The sequence below is a fragment of the Rhinopithecus bieti genome, unplaced genomic scaffold (genome assembly GCF_001698545.2).
Source record: "Rhinopithecus bieti isolate Rb0 unplaced genomic scaffold, ASM169854v2 scaffold_10347, whole genome shotgun sequence".
Lineage (NCBI taxonomy): Eukaryota > Metazoa > Chordata > Mammalia > Primates > Cercopithecidae > Rhinopithecus > Rhinopithecus bieti.
Genome location: NW_016806836.1, coordinates 1,689,514 through 1,704,646, shown reverse-complemented (window position 1 = coordinate 1,704,646; position 15,133 = coordinate 1,689,514). Strand labels below are relative to the sequence as shown.

At 50.5% G+C, this 15,133-nt stretch overlaps 1 protein-coding gene across 1 annotated transcript in view; it reads right to left on the bottom strand.

Annotated features, from left to right (window-relative positions):
• The window catches only part of CDH22 (cadherin 22), a 140,422-nt gene that overhangs the window by 39,182 nt on the left and 86,107 nt on the right, over nt 1-15,133 (bottom strand). The window contains exons 5-6 of the mRNA XM_017877905.1: nt 4,424-4,591; nt 584-777 (exon numbers count right to left, since the gene is read on the bottom strand). Coding sequence (XP_017733394.1) covers nt 584-777; nt 4,424-4,591 — 362 coding nt within the window. The remainder of the gene's footprint in view (nt 1-583; nt 778-4,423; nt 4,592-15,133) is intronic.

The window sequence follows — 15,133 nt, the reverse complement described above, 5'->3', positions numbered from 1 at the left end:
ACGGATTTTTGCCTCTTTATTTGACCTCCCTAGGGATTGCTGAGTTTGCAGTTTTAGTTTCTGGTTCCTGGGCCAGCCAGTGGGCAAGGAAGGCTGTTAGACTCAGGAAGGAAAGAGCTTTGGAGTCACCAGACCTGGGTTCAAATCTCTACTATGTACCTTACAGGTGTCACCTTGGGCAAGCCCCTTTAGCTCTCTGAGCCTCTATTTTCTTAGTTGTAAAAATGAGGATAGTGACCTCAGATTCAGAGGGAAACATGAGATTAAAGGGAATGAGGAGTGTGAAGAGCCTGGCAAGGATGTGAAGCACACATCAGAGTGTTTGAGAGTGTGGATTCCCATCTGGATTGAACCCCGGCTCTGACAACCAGCTGTGCAACCTCAGACAGGTCACTTCACCTCTCTGTGCCTGGTTTGCAAAAGGGGAATGATACCATCAGTGTTTTTCCAGGTTGGTCCTGGGCCTCTAGAGAGAACTAATCCATTGAGTGGAGTGAGATGGGTGTATTTGGCTGCCCAGAGGCCTCCCTGATCCTCCCGCCCCTGAGGTCTGCCTCCCCCATCACTCCTGAGGCAGCTGCACCTTCTGCACTACGATGATGGCCTCCTGAGTGTCGCTGTCTGTGGTGACCTTGAACACATCGCCGCCGCTGCCGCTCTCCTCCTTAAGGTGGTAAGTCATGTCCGTGTTCTCTCCCACGTCTGAGTCCTCAGCCTTCACACGTCCCACGGCCGTTCCGATGGGGGCTGACTCCTGGATGCTGAACTGGTACATCTCTGTGGGGGACACGGCCATGAGCAGGGATGAAGGCAGCCCCTACCTCAGCCTCTGCCAGCGGTGGGGAGGGGACAAGGGGCCCAGGTGAGCCTCTATGGAGGACAGTGCTTGAAAGGGGCTCTCAGCTTGGCCAAAATGGGGGCTGGGTGAGGCATGTCCCCTGCAGGAGTTTGGGTGGCAGTGCAAAGGGAGGTTTTTAATTCTGACCTTTGGTTTTATTCACTGGTTGATTTGGGAAAATGCCTGCAGTTCTTTGGGCCTCAGTTTCCCTACCTAGCCAGTGACAGGGACAGAGGAGCACAGTGATAAAGGCTAAGGCTCTGGAGTCAGTCCTAGCTGTGTAACCTTGAGCCTCAGTTTCCTCATCTGTAAAATGGAAATAAATAATGATGGTGCCTTCCTAACAGCTGTGTGGTTATGACAACTAACTTAGATGATGACGCCTGTAACATGCTTAGTGCAGTGCCTGGCACTTGGTAGCTACTCAAGAAATAGAATAAATTGTGTTAAAATGATGGGGCTTCATACTGATTTTGCTGTTGATGTTAACAGTAGTTACTCCTTCGTTTCAACGTATACATTGAGCACCTATGATGTCCCCAGACATCATGCAGTTCTAGGGACTATGGTTACAGCAGCAAATAAAATGGACCAAAATTTCAGCTCTTATGTTGCTTTCCTCTTAATAGAAAGGGAAAGACACTAAACAGTCACATCAGTGAAACATACGGTATGTCCAACGGTGATAGGTACTTAGGAGAGAGAGAAAGCAGGGAAGGTGCAGGAGTGCTGATGAGGGTGTCACGCAGTTTTAAATAGGCTGATCGAGAAAGGCCTCTCAGAGAAGATGACATTTCTGCAAAAGTCAGAAGGAGGGGAGGGAGCGAGCCAAGCAGATATTTGGGAAAGAGCTTTCTAGACAGAGGGAGCAGCAGGTGCAAAGGCCCTGAGGTGGGTGCTGTGCCTGGCATGTTGGAAGAATGGCAAGATGGCCGTGTGGCTGGAGGGGAGGAGCAGAGGGGAAACCAGAAGGAATGAGATCAGATGGGATGGAGGCTGCTGCCTGCTCTCCAGCCAGAGCTGAGGTCGAGGGGAGGATGACTTGCTAAGTGATGGGCCAGCCTAGCTGAAGCAGGGACTGTGGGGATGTGTCTCTTGGGGGCTCCACAGGTCTTGGTAACCCTTGCATGGAGTGGCTGCCTCTGATTCATCCTCATACAGCAGCCGAGGTGGGACACTTTCTGAAACACAAGCTGAACATGCCACTCCCCTGCTTTAATCCATTCCATAGCTCCCCATTGCCCTTGGGATGGAGTTATGCAAGCCCCTTGGCCTGCCGTACAAAACGCTGCCTGGCCCCTGCTGGCTTATCCAGCTTCATCCTCCAATCCCCACTCTGTCTCTAGCTTCAGCCTTGCTGAAGTTCTTGTGATTCTGCAACTCTGATTCACTCTCTCTCACCTCCAGGCATCCCCTCTCCCTGTCCTCCTCTCTGCCTTTGCCTTCCCAATTCCCGCTCTGCCTTCTAGTCTCACCAAATGTTACCTCCTCCAGGGAACCCTCCCAGACCTCCAGGCTCTGCTCCTGTGCTCCCTTGGCCTCCAAGCTTATCCTATTGTTAGAATTACTGCTTTTTTACTCTCATTTTCTGTTTATTCTGTCTCTCGGGTATGAGCTCTTGGAAGAAAGGGACCACATCTCTTATTCATCAGGCATTCCCAGTGCCTGGCAGAATGCCAGGCTGTCGCATAAATGAAATGTGTGAGGGACTAGTGAGTGTATGAATGAAAACCAGCATGAGTTACCAGTAGACACCCACCAGATTAACACAAATCAAAGAACGTGACAGTACCAAGAGTCAGTGAGGATGTGGTACAATGGACATGTGCGTTTCCTCATGGGGGAAAAGAGTTTGGCTTTATTTGGTAAAGTTGAAGATGAGTACATCCCATGACCCAGCAATTTCACTCCTCTATGTCCATAGAGAACAAGTGCAAATGGGCACCTGGAGACCTGGGGCAACAAGGTTCAAAGCAGTCTCCCTCTCCATAGCCCCAAACTGGAAATAATGCCTGCGTCCACCACCACCAGAATAGACAATTATGGAATACTATACAGCAAAGAAAATGAATAAATTATAGCTACCAGCAACGTAAGTTCATAAACATAATTTTGAGAGGTAAAAGCAAGACAAAACAATTCGTATTGTATGATTCATCCCATTTACATAAGATTAAAAAATGGATGAAATTAGACTTCTGTCTGGTGATGCCTACGTAGATGAACAGACTCAAAAGATGACCATCACAAAAGCAGGTGGTGGGTAACTGGAGGGAGGAGTTGGGGAAGAGGCTATGATCAGGAAAGGGTATATTAGGGCTTCTGGGATCCTGGCTGGTGGTCACAGGAGTGTCTGCTTTATAATTATTTGTTGAACTGAACATTTATATTTTATGTTCTTTTTGTGTGCCATAGTTCGTGATAAGAAAGACAGAAAGAAAAAGAAAGGAAGGAGGAAAGGAAGGACGAGCAGGAAAGCAAACCTCTGGGGACCCTGGCCTCCTCCTCTCTGCTCTGCCCCACCCCTTCCAGCTCAGAGCTCATTCAAAGCCTGGCACAAACGGGCAGAAGACTGGGTGGGGGTGCGTCCCACCCATCCCACCTATCTGCATGGGCCTTCAAGGTCTGGGGCTGGGCTGGGAGATTGGGCAGTGGGATGGCTTCCATGCCAGGCTCCCTGGCACCGGGAAGCCAGTTGGTGAGCTCAGCCCACTCCGCTCTCTGTCTGAGCTGAGGCTGTAGGCCGCACTGATGCTGCGCTCTCAGCTAAGGGATTGGATTCCCTTATCTCTCGGGGGTCAGTCCCCTGTGGCGGGGCCTAATGTGAGAGCAGCAGACCTTAAGTAATGACTCACCCGATAGGAATCAGCCCAGCTCCCTGCGGCATTTAGTCTCTGCCAGCTTTGGTGGCTTCCCTGTCGTGGCTCTCGGCCTGAGCCTGGGACAGAGGGGCTGGCTGGGCTGATAGGGAGCTGGGAGGCTGGGCCAGAGACATCCTCCAATCCCCGCTGTGCCAGCAGAGGCAGGGGGTGGAAAGGCCTCCTAATTCAGAAGCACAGAGTCCCGCTACCCAGGCTCAGGGGAGGAGGGAAATGCCTGTCACTCAGACTTAGTTTTTCTCTGCACAACCTCCATCTGTCTGGGGGCTGAGCTGCCTCTGCCTAGATCCCTGGGCACCCCCTTTCTCCCCAATACCTTCCCTTTGCAAGCCTAGGTCAGCGGCATGGGATTGTCCAACAAGTGGCTAGGGGAGTGGGCAGGGGCCAGTGAGGGGTTGGAGGATGGACAGAAGGGTGGATGGGTGGGGCTCCCCCTCTGCCGGAAGCAAGAGGAGGTCTGGGAAGGTGATGGCATGTTACTTGGCTCTGTGGGGCATCGACCAGCCCCAGGGTCTTCCTTGGTATGAGGCATGGTTGGAGGAGGGCTGGGGGATAGCTGGTGTCTTGGGAGGACAGACAGACAGACAGACGGGGGAAGCCCTTCTTTTGGTGGGAAGTCTAAAGGGAAGCTGGGGTTGGCAGTTGGCTTGGATGGGCTAACAGACAGACACACAGACGCTCCTTCCTCTGGGAAGGCCTCACTCACTCTGCGGGAAACGGGGTGGGTTGTCATTGACGTCGGTGACTACGATGGTGACGGTAGTGGAGCCCGAGAGGCCACCCAGCTGACCCGCCATGTCTGTGGCCTGGATCACCACCTCGTAGCGCTCCTGGCTCTCGCGGTCAAGGTCAGGCACAGCCGTCCGGATTACACCTGTAAGTGAGTGAGAGTGAGGCCAGGATGCCCCACACCAGCTGCCCACTGATGTAGAGATCCCTGTACAGGTGGGATTCAGACCCCGTGACTCCTGGGGAAATTCAAGTTCAGGAGGAGAGTGGGCCACACAAGGACATCTATGTGGCCACCATGTGGGACAGGGTTCAGCAGCTTCCACACACTCACACACGTTCATACAGATACAGATACACATGCCCACACAGAGGTATACTCACCACATGCTCACACACACGGTCACACAATAGACTCACACACCTTGCTCATACAGATGGCAGATACTCACCACAGCACACATGCTCACAGCCAGATGCAACAGCCCATGCTGCATAAGCTCACATAGCACTCTGCAGATCATTCACACAGGCTCAGCAGCAGAATAACACCACAGCAGGCTATGCAGATTACATTGCAGGCAAACTCATAGCACACACTCCTATAGATACACTCACAAACACTCACAAACACACACTCATATACCCTACAGATCCAGTCACATGCTCACACACACTCACAGACGCATACAGAATTACATACAGGCCTATACAGATAACCCACACACTTACCTGCCCATGCAGAAACACACACGGGCTCAGATACACTCCCACATCCATACAGAAACACGTATACTCACACCTGGACATACAGATGTGTTCTCATAAATAACTAGTACTCACATACACACAAACACACAGATACACTCTCAAATACACACTCAACGATCCACACACACTCACACATACTCTCAAATACATATCCTCCCACACACACACACACACTTTAACATATACACATACACTCTCATACACACTTTAACACATACACACACTGAAATACATATGCTTTTTTTTTTCTTTTTCTTTTTTCTTTCCTTTTTTTTTTTTTTAAACAGACTCTCACTTTGTTGCCCAGGCTAGAATGAAGTCATGCGATCTCAGCTCACTGCAACCTCTTCCTGGGTTCAAGCAACTCTCCTGCCTCAGCCTCCTGAGTAGCTGGGACTACAGGCATGCACCACTATGACTGGCTAATTTTTGTATTTTTAGTAGAGATAGGGTTTTGCCATGTTGGCCAAGCAGGTCTCGAACTCCTGGCCTCAAGTGATCTGCCTGCCTCGGTCTCCCAAAGTGCTGGGATTACAGGCGTGAGCCACTGCACCTGGCCTCAAATACATACAATTTCAAACATACTTGCTTATATACATTGCACATGCATTGTCTCTCACACAGACACAACACAAAAGCAACAGAATGGACTATTTGGTTTACTAAAAAGAGGACTGCAAGCTAGAGCCTGCCATTGTGTGACTCCCCTGGGCAACTAATCCCACTTTTGGGGCCTCAGTTTCCCCACTTGACATTCTATGCATGAACCAGGTCTGTGTCAGTAACGCACAGCCCAGAGCCAGGCATGGAGCAGCAGCTTGGCTGGTGTGAACTGGACTCATGTCCACACTCATGTACACTCACTGTGCTGTCACACTGACCTGTATACACACACGCAATGTAGTTCACACATTTGTAGAGTATGGACATAAGAACACATACAAAGTCCCTTACACACGTGCACACTCACAGCTACCGTCACATACTCTTATTCACACCCTCCTCCCACAACCAAATTATCCCCCAGCCCTAGAGGCCCACCCCCACCCTCTCCAGGCCCTAGATCCTCTGTCCAGGCATCAGCTAATTGCTGAGCAGACAGTCTTTCAAGCTGCTATTGGAAGCGGGGAGGGGAGCAGGCGTGGGGGTGACCGCAAGATTAATTCTGCTGTGGGGAAGACTGGGCTTCTTGTCTCCCTGCCAGTAGAAGAGACAAGGGTAGGGCGGGGGAGTCGATGAGACATTCAGAGCCTCTCCCACCACCCACTCCAACCTGCTGAGCACAGGTGGTGACAGGTGGTGCCTGGGGCCTGTGTGCCAGGTGGAGTCATGCACCAGCAGCCCCATGCTGCGCCCCATAAAACCCAAGCTCCAACACCTGATGTCCCCCAACAGTCCCCAGATTCCCATACAGGCAACAGAACGGAAGGAGAGGCTGTATGTAGTGTGTGTGTGTATGTCTGGTGTTTGTGTGTGTATTTCTGCGTGTACCTGTGGTAGGGTAGCCAGAGGTGGGGCGCCTAAGGGGTGGTCCCACTTTCATGGGATCACATGCAGATACGGAATGGGTATTCTATCTAATCAAGGGTCACACAAACCCTCTATCAGTGGCCTTCTCAACGCCTCAGTAGACCCCCTCCTAACCCCTTCTCTGGCACCATTGGTCTTCCCAGGAACAGGGGAGTCTTGGCAGTGGATTGCCTTGGGATAAATTCCAGATCTACCATTTCTTTGGTCATGTGATTTTGAGCAAATCCCTTCACCTCTTTGAACCTCAGTGTCCTTATCTGTAAAATGTGACAACCACCATACTGACTTAAACAACAGGATTTCTCAAACTTGGCACTGCAGACATTTTGAGCAGAATAATTCTCTGTAGTGTGTGTGTGTGTGTGTATGTGTGTGTGTGTGTGTGTGTGACCTGCACGTTGTAGGATATTTAGTAGCATCCTTGGCCTCCCACCACTAAATGCCAGCAGCACTAACTGTTGCCTTAGTTCCAAAACTGTCTCCAGACATTGTCAAATGGACCCTGGGGCAAGATTGGTTGAGAACCACTCATACAGGATTTCATCTCATGAGACTTACATGTAATAAAAATTATTATTATTATTATTCTAAGCACCTTAGGTGAATTGCCTCATTTAATCCTTTCAATATTCATATGTGGAAGGTGCTGTGATTATACCCATTTTATAGATGAGGAGACAGAGGCACGGAAAGACTAAGTACTTTGTTGAAGGTCACATGTGTAGAAAGTGCATAGCCAGGACGCTGAGGCTTTGCAGCCCTGGACAGCAGGGGCTGTACAGGGAAGGTGGGGTGTTATATTCTCCACCCTGGGGTGTTGGAAAGAGAGAACAGAAGGCAGACAGAGGGGAGGAAGACAGTGAAGGTGACGGACAGGGAAGAGGAGAGAGAGAAGAAAAGGAGTCCCAGGGAAAGAGAGGCAGGGAGAAACCTAGTGAGAGACAAGAGGAAAGAGACAAAGAAGAAGGGAAGAAAGGAAGGTAGGGGAGGGGAACAGAGAGAGAGGGAGGCTGAAAGAGACAGAAAAAGAGAAGAGAAGATGGGGGGGTTAGATAAACCAGAGAGAAAGTCAGAGATACCCAGAAAGAGACAGTAAGAGAGAAACAGAGACCTGGAGAGAAACAAAGAGGAAGAGAAAGAAAGGAGGGAAGAAAAATGGGCAAAGAACAACTAAGAGAGCGGGAGCAGACATACAGAAAACCGAGAAAGAGACGCAGGAAGGGTGAAGAAAGATGGTGGGGGGTGGGGAGGGGAGGGCAGGCAGGCTTACAGTGCAGCAGCCGCCAGGCCAGGGAGCAGGGGGTCCCAGGTGGAAAGGTGGAGAGGGAGTGACTTTAGCTGAGCACCTGCTGTGTGCTAAGCTTTGTGCTGGTCACTTGCCATCCAGGACCTCAGTGAATGTAGAGGATTCATGGTAGGATCTGGGGTCACTGTGCATCTATGGGCTTGGGCACCAAAGGCTCAGTGTCCCAGATCTGAGTAGGGGTTGGAGCTGGGGTCTGGCTCCACTTCTGTGAGTGAGAGAGGCTCCATGTGGCTGCCCTCTTTGCTGTCCCTGTCACTTCCAGCTCCTGAGGAACTGGGGACACGACACTCTTCTCACTTGGAAAGGTCCTGAAGCCTTATAGCGTGTAGGATACAGGTGCCATCTCTGAGTGTGTATGAGTTGGGTCCCCAGAGGCCACACTGCCCCTGGGCCTTGTTCTCGGGATCCAGGGAACAGGGTTGGTTGCTATGGTGACAGTGCCCAGTGAACCACACCTTCCGGTATCCATGCTCTTGGGTCATTCCCTCCCACATTGACTCTGGCCAATGGGACATCAGCAAGTGTGCGCTGGCCAATAGGACATCAGCAAGTGTGACAAAAGCAGAGGTTTGATAAACTCCTGTATGCTGCGGCTTGTCCTCTTGGAATCCTGAGACCACTGTACTGTGAAGAAGCCCAGGATAAAAGGCCACATGGAGAGGGAGGCCTAGTCATACCAGCTGTCCCAGCGAAGTCGCTCCCAGCGACCCGACAGCTGACTGTTGCTGCATGAGTGACCCCAGCAAAAGAACTGCCCAGCTGACACACCAAATTGTGACAAATAATAAATTATCGTTGCTTTAAGCAACCACGCTTTGGGGGTGGGTTTTTTTTTTTTTAACATAGCTCTAGATGACTGATACAGAAATCCAGTTGGCTGGGCCATTCCTCTGCTGATTTTGTCTGGGCTCACTCACACAGCTGAGCCTAAACGGGAGGAGCAGCTGACTGGAAGGTCCAAGATGGCTCATTTACATGTCTGGCAGTTGGTCTTGGCTGTCGGTGGGGACACATTGGTTCTTTCATCCTCCAGTAGGCTGGCTTCCTTACATAGCAGTCTCAGGACTGTGTTCCAGGACAGTAAAAGTGAAAGCTGCGAGGTCTCTTAAGGCCTAATGTCAGAATTTGCATAACATTACTTCTGCCACATTCTATTGGCCAAAGTAGTCCCAGGTGAACCCAGGTTCAAGGGGCGGGGAAACAGACTCCACCTCTTGCCTGGAACAGTGGCAAAGTCACATTACTAAGAGGCTGTGTGCAGGGCAGGGAGGAATTGATAACATATTTTTCTGTCTACTATGTTCTACTCCACTCTCTTCCTCCTGATGCTGGGAGAAGCACGGTGGAGACTATTGCCCTCTGGAAGATCTAGGGGTACAACAATTCCAAATCAGTCCATGAAGTTGCTCTTGAAGCCTTCCAGCTCTTTGACTTCATCCATTCACTCATTCATTTGTTACAGTCTTGCTGAGGGCCTACTACAAATGCCAGGGCTGCACAGAATCAGATAGGCTGCAGTGTGAAAAGGAGGACTCTGGGGCCAGACAGATATAGGCTCGAGTCTTCTTTCCACCATTTACATGCTAGCTGACCATGGTTGAGTTCCTGGGCCTCTCTTAGCCTCTGTTTCCTCCTATGTAAAATGGGGACACGCACCTGGTAGGGCTGTTGAGAGTACTGAATGAGAGGAAGCTTCCAGCAGCAGGCGTCACATTTTGGAGATGCCTTGCTGATCTCTTTCCTCAAGTTCTGGATTGGATACCTCCATAAGTAAGTTTCACAGAGGCAGAGATCCATGCTGGTCTTGTTCATCTCGTATCTATAGGGCCTGGCACTCAGCAAGTGCTCAAACGACATTTTGACTGGCTGACTCCCAGTGCCCCTCCACTGCCCCTCTCACAACCTGGGTGTCGCTATCTATTTGCTTCTCTGCTAGAGCAGAAGCTCCGTGAAGGCAGAAACCAGGTCTAGTTCCTTATCCTGACCCCAGGATCTGGCATTTAGAAGGTGCTCAACAAATGTTAGTTTCATTCCCTCCCTGTAAAATGGACGACTCTGGCTCAGTTGAGAATTTTCAGCAGAGATCTTGAAATCTCATAGAATATTTCTATTCCTGCTGGGGTGGTGGTGGGCGGGGGCTGGTAATTATAACCTGGCCTCAGCTCCCACAGCCTTGTCTTCACCCATCGTCCCCAGTTCCAGCTGTTGTCCTGGCCGCCCCTGCCGTCCCCTCCAAATGCTGCAAAAGGGGCCCTGGAGCCCGTGTGATGCCTCATTAGCCCGCAAATGCCATCCCTGTCGGCCCTGTGGGGGGCCTGCTGGCAGGCCTGGCCTTTAAAACACACAAGTTAATTCCTCCTCTGGCATTGGGGCCTCGCGGCGCCCCGCCTCCTCCCTTCCCTCACACCTTCCTCCCAGGCCCCGTTCCGGTTCTGCTCCCTGCTATCTGCACAGCGAGAACAGACTGTACCTCGCAGCAGCTGCTATATATAGACCCGCATCAGCGGAATATTCCTGGCTGGGGAAATGGAGCTGGGGCTGGGAATGGCACCAGGGCAGCTCTTGCCGTGGGGCTGTGGGCAAGGGGAGGCAAAACCTGGTTCTTCCTGGGACGTGCCAGAAAGGACCCTTTCAGACTGAAGAGTTGAGGGACTCTGGAGCAGGGACCCCATTTGAACTCCTTCACCTGCCTTGCCTGCTCCTCACTTTCTGACCTCTTGGGAACTGTTCCTGCTCCCCCAGGCCCTGTGGCCTCCCAGTTGTCACCATCTTCTGGGCCCTCTGCAGCGGGGGATGCTGTTTCTTAGAAATTGGCTGTCCTTCTCACTCTCATGTCCTCCCCACTCTCTGGGTCCTTCATCTGCCCAGCCTTGCTACCTCCCAAGACTCAGTCTTGGTCCTTCTCTTATTTCTATGTTCTTTCTTCCCCCCATCTCCCCAAGGTTTATCAACCATAAGGTCCCCACCGCCTCAGGCTGAATGCATGAAGCCTTCCTCATCACCATCACTATCCTTTTGTGCCGGGGCTCAGGCTGAGCACTTTATACACTTCCTGTTCCTTTGGCCTGCATTGTTGGTCCCCAGAAATCTGCATGGCTCATACCTTCACTGCACTTGGTCTCTGCCCCAAGGTCACTTCCCCAGAAAGGCCTGTTGTGATTTCTTTCTTTCTTTCTCTCTTTCTCTCTCTCTTTCTTTTTTTCTTTCTTTCTTTTTTTCTTTTTCTTTCTTTCTTTCTTTCTTTCTTTCTTTCTTTCTTTCTTTCTTTCTTTTTCTTTCTCTTTCCTTTCTTTTTTTTTTAGATGGAGTCTTGCTCTGTCACTCAGACTGGAGTGCAATGGCATGATCTCAGCTCACTGCAACCTCTGCCTCCTGGGTTCGGGCAATTCTCCTGCCTCAACCTCCCGAGTAGCTGGGATTACAGGCACATGCCACCAAGCCCGGCTAATTTTTGTATTTTAGTAGAGATGGGGTTTCACCATGTTGACCAGGCTGGTGTCGAACTCCTGACCTCAAGTGGTCCACCTGCTTTGGCCTCCCAAAGTGTTGGAATTACAGGCGTGAGCCACGGTGCCCGGCTGTGATGTCTTAATCTAAGTCCTTCCTCTACATTAGGTTTCATTCTCACACTCGTCACTGCTTGACATTATGTTACATGTGTACATGCTCATCTTCTATATTCTCTACTTCAATAAAAGTGCCATGAATGCAGAGCCTTAGATTTGCCTACTGCTGCATCCCTAGTGCCTAGAACAGAACCAGGCACATAATAGGCACTCAATAAATTGTTGAATGAATGAGTGAACTGTCCCATTGAATTCTCACAACCATCACATGAGATGGGTATGACTCTCCCCTGTGCACATGGGGAAACTGAAGCTTTAAGAGCCCCAACCATTCTTGGAGCTCCACACCTGTATTTCACATGGCCTGCTAGAAATTCTAGATGTTTCTTTCCCTGTTTTCTCTCATCTTAAAGCCAATATGGTTAAAGCTGAATTATTTAGCTCCGCATCAGATTCCAGGGCACATTCACTCATTCCTCTGCTCTAGTAGCTTTCTTAATTTACACTCCTCCTGTTTCTGTTGGTGGTACCCCTTGCCTAGATGAATAAATCCTACTACATGGAAAGAAACTCTGCCTCCTCCCTCAACCTAGTCCTGCAGATTCGTGTTGGCCCCCAAGGTTTGTCCTTTGCAGGATCTTACTGCCACCCCCATTCTCTCTTCTTGGCATCTCAATCAATCCTCCTACGAATTCTTCATCATCCCTGGCCTCCTAGCTAGACAGGTAGGTTAAGGAGTCTGAGTGAGTGTCAAGAAAGGGCGCAGGCTTTTGGTTTTTGCCCTTTGGGACTCTATGCTGGGCATCCTGGGCTCTAGGGCCTCCCTGCCTCCAATTCCTGCCTCTGAGCTAAGCTCTGTAGCAGCAACCCGAGGGATCTTGTTAAAATGAAAACCAGAGCATGTCATTTCCTTGCTTAGAAGTCATCAATGAACCTGCACTGTCAGTGACGAGGAGGGGAAACTGGCACTCTCACACGTGGCTCGTGGGAGTGTCGTCTGGTACATTTCGGCATTATCTATCGAGATTCCAAATGCATGTGCCCTTTGACCCAGCTTCTCCACTTCCTGAAAATTATCCTGCAGATATACTCACACAAGCACAAAATGATGTATGTGTGAGGTTATTCACTGTAGCATTGTTCGTTGTAGCAAAAGATTGGAAACAGCATAAGTGTCCACCGGTAGGGGACTGGTGAAATAAATTTTAGTGTATCCATAACACCCATTAAATAAGAGAATGAGGAAGCTCTTTATGTACTGATATGGAATAATCTTCAAGATGTACTGTCAAGTGAAAAAGGCAAGCCGTGTGTATAGTGTGTTTATAGCTACCATTCATGTAAAAAAATAAAACAAATACACGTACCTTATTCTCTTGTACATGTACAGAATAGCTCTGGAAGATGCATGAGAAAATTACATTGGCTGCCTTGGGGATACAGACTGGGTGGCTGGGGGACTGGATGGGGTGAAGAATTGCTACTAAATGCCTGTTTGGACTTTTTTGAATTTTGAACCTTGAGATGTATTATCTATTAAACATGACTTAATATTTTTGAGTGAATGAGTCTAAGATCTCATAGGATATATACACCAAGTGGCTACCTTTGGGGCTGCAATTACTGGGGATAGGGAGTGGGAAGCACTTTCTTTTCCTTTCTTTTTAGCATTTCTTTAATGTTTGAATGTTTTCTAAAATGTATTTTGTGGGGAGAAAAAAAATAACGAAGATACTTTGTGTGAGAAAATACAATTATAACTGTGCTCATGGATTGGAATCCTCTCCCTTCTCCCCCTGACAAAAGAAACACACAAAGAAAAACCCAAAACCCAAATCCATCAACTCCCCCCAACCCTACTTCCCAGCTTTGCCCTTAGAATGAAATGCAAGCTCCTTAGCCTGGCTCATACCAGCACAGTCAGGCCCCTGCCACCCTCTCGATGTCACCTCTCAACAAACCTGATTGCCCAAGCCTGAGCTGCTTACAATTCCCCCATGCCGCCAGGCTGTTCTGCTTCTCCCAACTTTGGCCTGCACCATACCCTCTACCTGGAATGCTCTTCTCTGAAATCTTGCTCTGGCAACACCTTCTTACTCCTCCTCCTCCTCCTCCTCCTCCTCCTCCTTCTTCTTCTTGACAGGATCTTGCTCTGTTGCTCAGGCTGGAGTGTGATGGTGCCATCATAGCTCATTGCAGCATCAACCTCCTGTGCTCAAGCAATCATTCCACCTCAGCCTCCTGAGTAGCTGGGACTATAGGCACCTGTCACTATGCCTAGCTAATTTTTTCTTTTTGTAGAGATGGGGTCTTCTCTGTGTTACCCAGGCTGGTCTCAAACTCCTGAACTCAAGCGATCCTTCCTCCTTGGCCTCCCAAAGTCTTGGGATCACAGGGGTGAGCCACTGCACCCCGCAGACACTTTCTTATCCTTTTTAGATTGCTGCTACTGCATCCAAGAAGTCTTGCATCCAAATCCCCATATATCTGCCTGTCTTCCTGCCCCACAGGGCTGTGAGCCTCACAATGGCATTTGATAAACATTCTGTGCTGTCTGACATCTCATTCCCTGCCTTCACCCAAGCCAGGCCCCTCCTATCCCAGAAGCAGTGAGAGCACCCCGCTGGAATCGGCAGCCACTCCCAGCTGTGTGACCTCAAGTGAGTCATTTCACCTCTCTGGTCTTCAGTCTTCTCATCCTGTCCTCCTCGCACTCCCCCAAGGCTTCTCAGAGATTAGTCAGGTTCTAATGTCACAGTGAGTAAAGTGGGGGACAGCGGGTGGCCGTGCTGCACCATCGTTTGATGATGTTGGGGGGATAAGCAAGAAAGAAGCCACTCTTCCTTAAAGGTCTCTGTGTCTTAAACACCCTTCCTTAAAGATGCCTGTGTTTTTCCATCAGGTCCTTAACAACTGCCACGGGGGCAGAGCTCTTAAAACTGCTGAAACCAGCCGTCCTCCCTCCCCTAAACTACACTTGTGACCCCGGAAGAGCTCACACGTCTGCTTCAACTTAGCTCCAAGGACAAGCCGCTTAGTTCGGACCTTTGAGGTCCTTTTAGGGCACCCACAGCGGCTGCCTCCTGCCTTTCTGTTGCTCTTCCAGTTTTGGAAGAAACCCCCCATCCCATTCCTTTTCTGTTCCTCAGTCCTTCCCTCTTCCCGCCTGGCTGCCCTTCCCTCTCTGCGACCCTGGACTCCTGCTGTGCACAAGGTGCCCCCTGTTCTCTCCGCAGAGCTGCTGGGACAGAAGGCTCAGAGCAGACGTCTGGGATGGTCCTCGCCCCGCCCCGCCCCGACCCCGCCCCACGGCCCCGCCTCTGGCCCCGCCCCGCCCCTCACCGGTCTTGGGGTCCACGGTGAAGTGGTGCTCGCCGTCCAGCACGCTGTACACCAGCCGAGCGCTGCTGCCGTACGTGGGGTCATCCGCATCCGAGGCCATCACCTGCATCACCGACGTGCCTGGGCCCGGGGGACCAAGCGAGACAGGGGTCATCTGGGGCTGCCGAGCTCG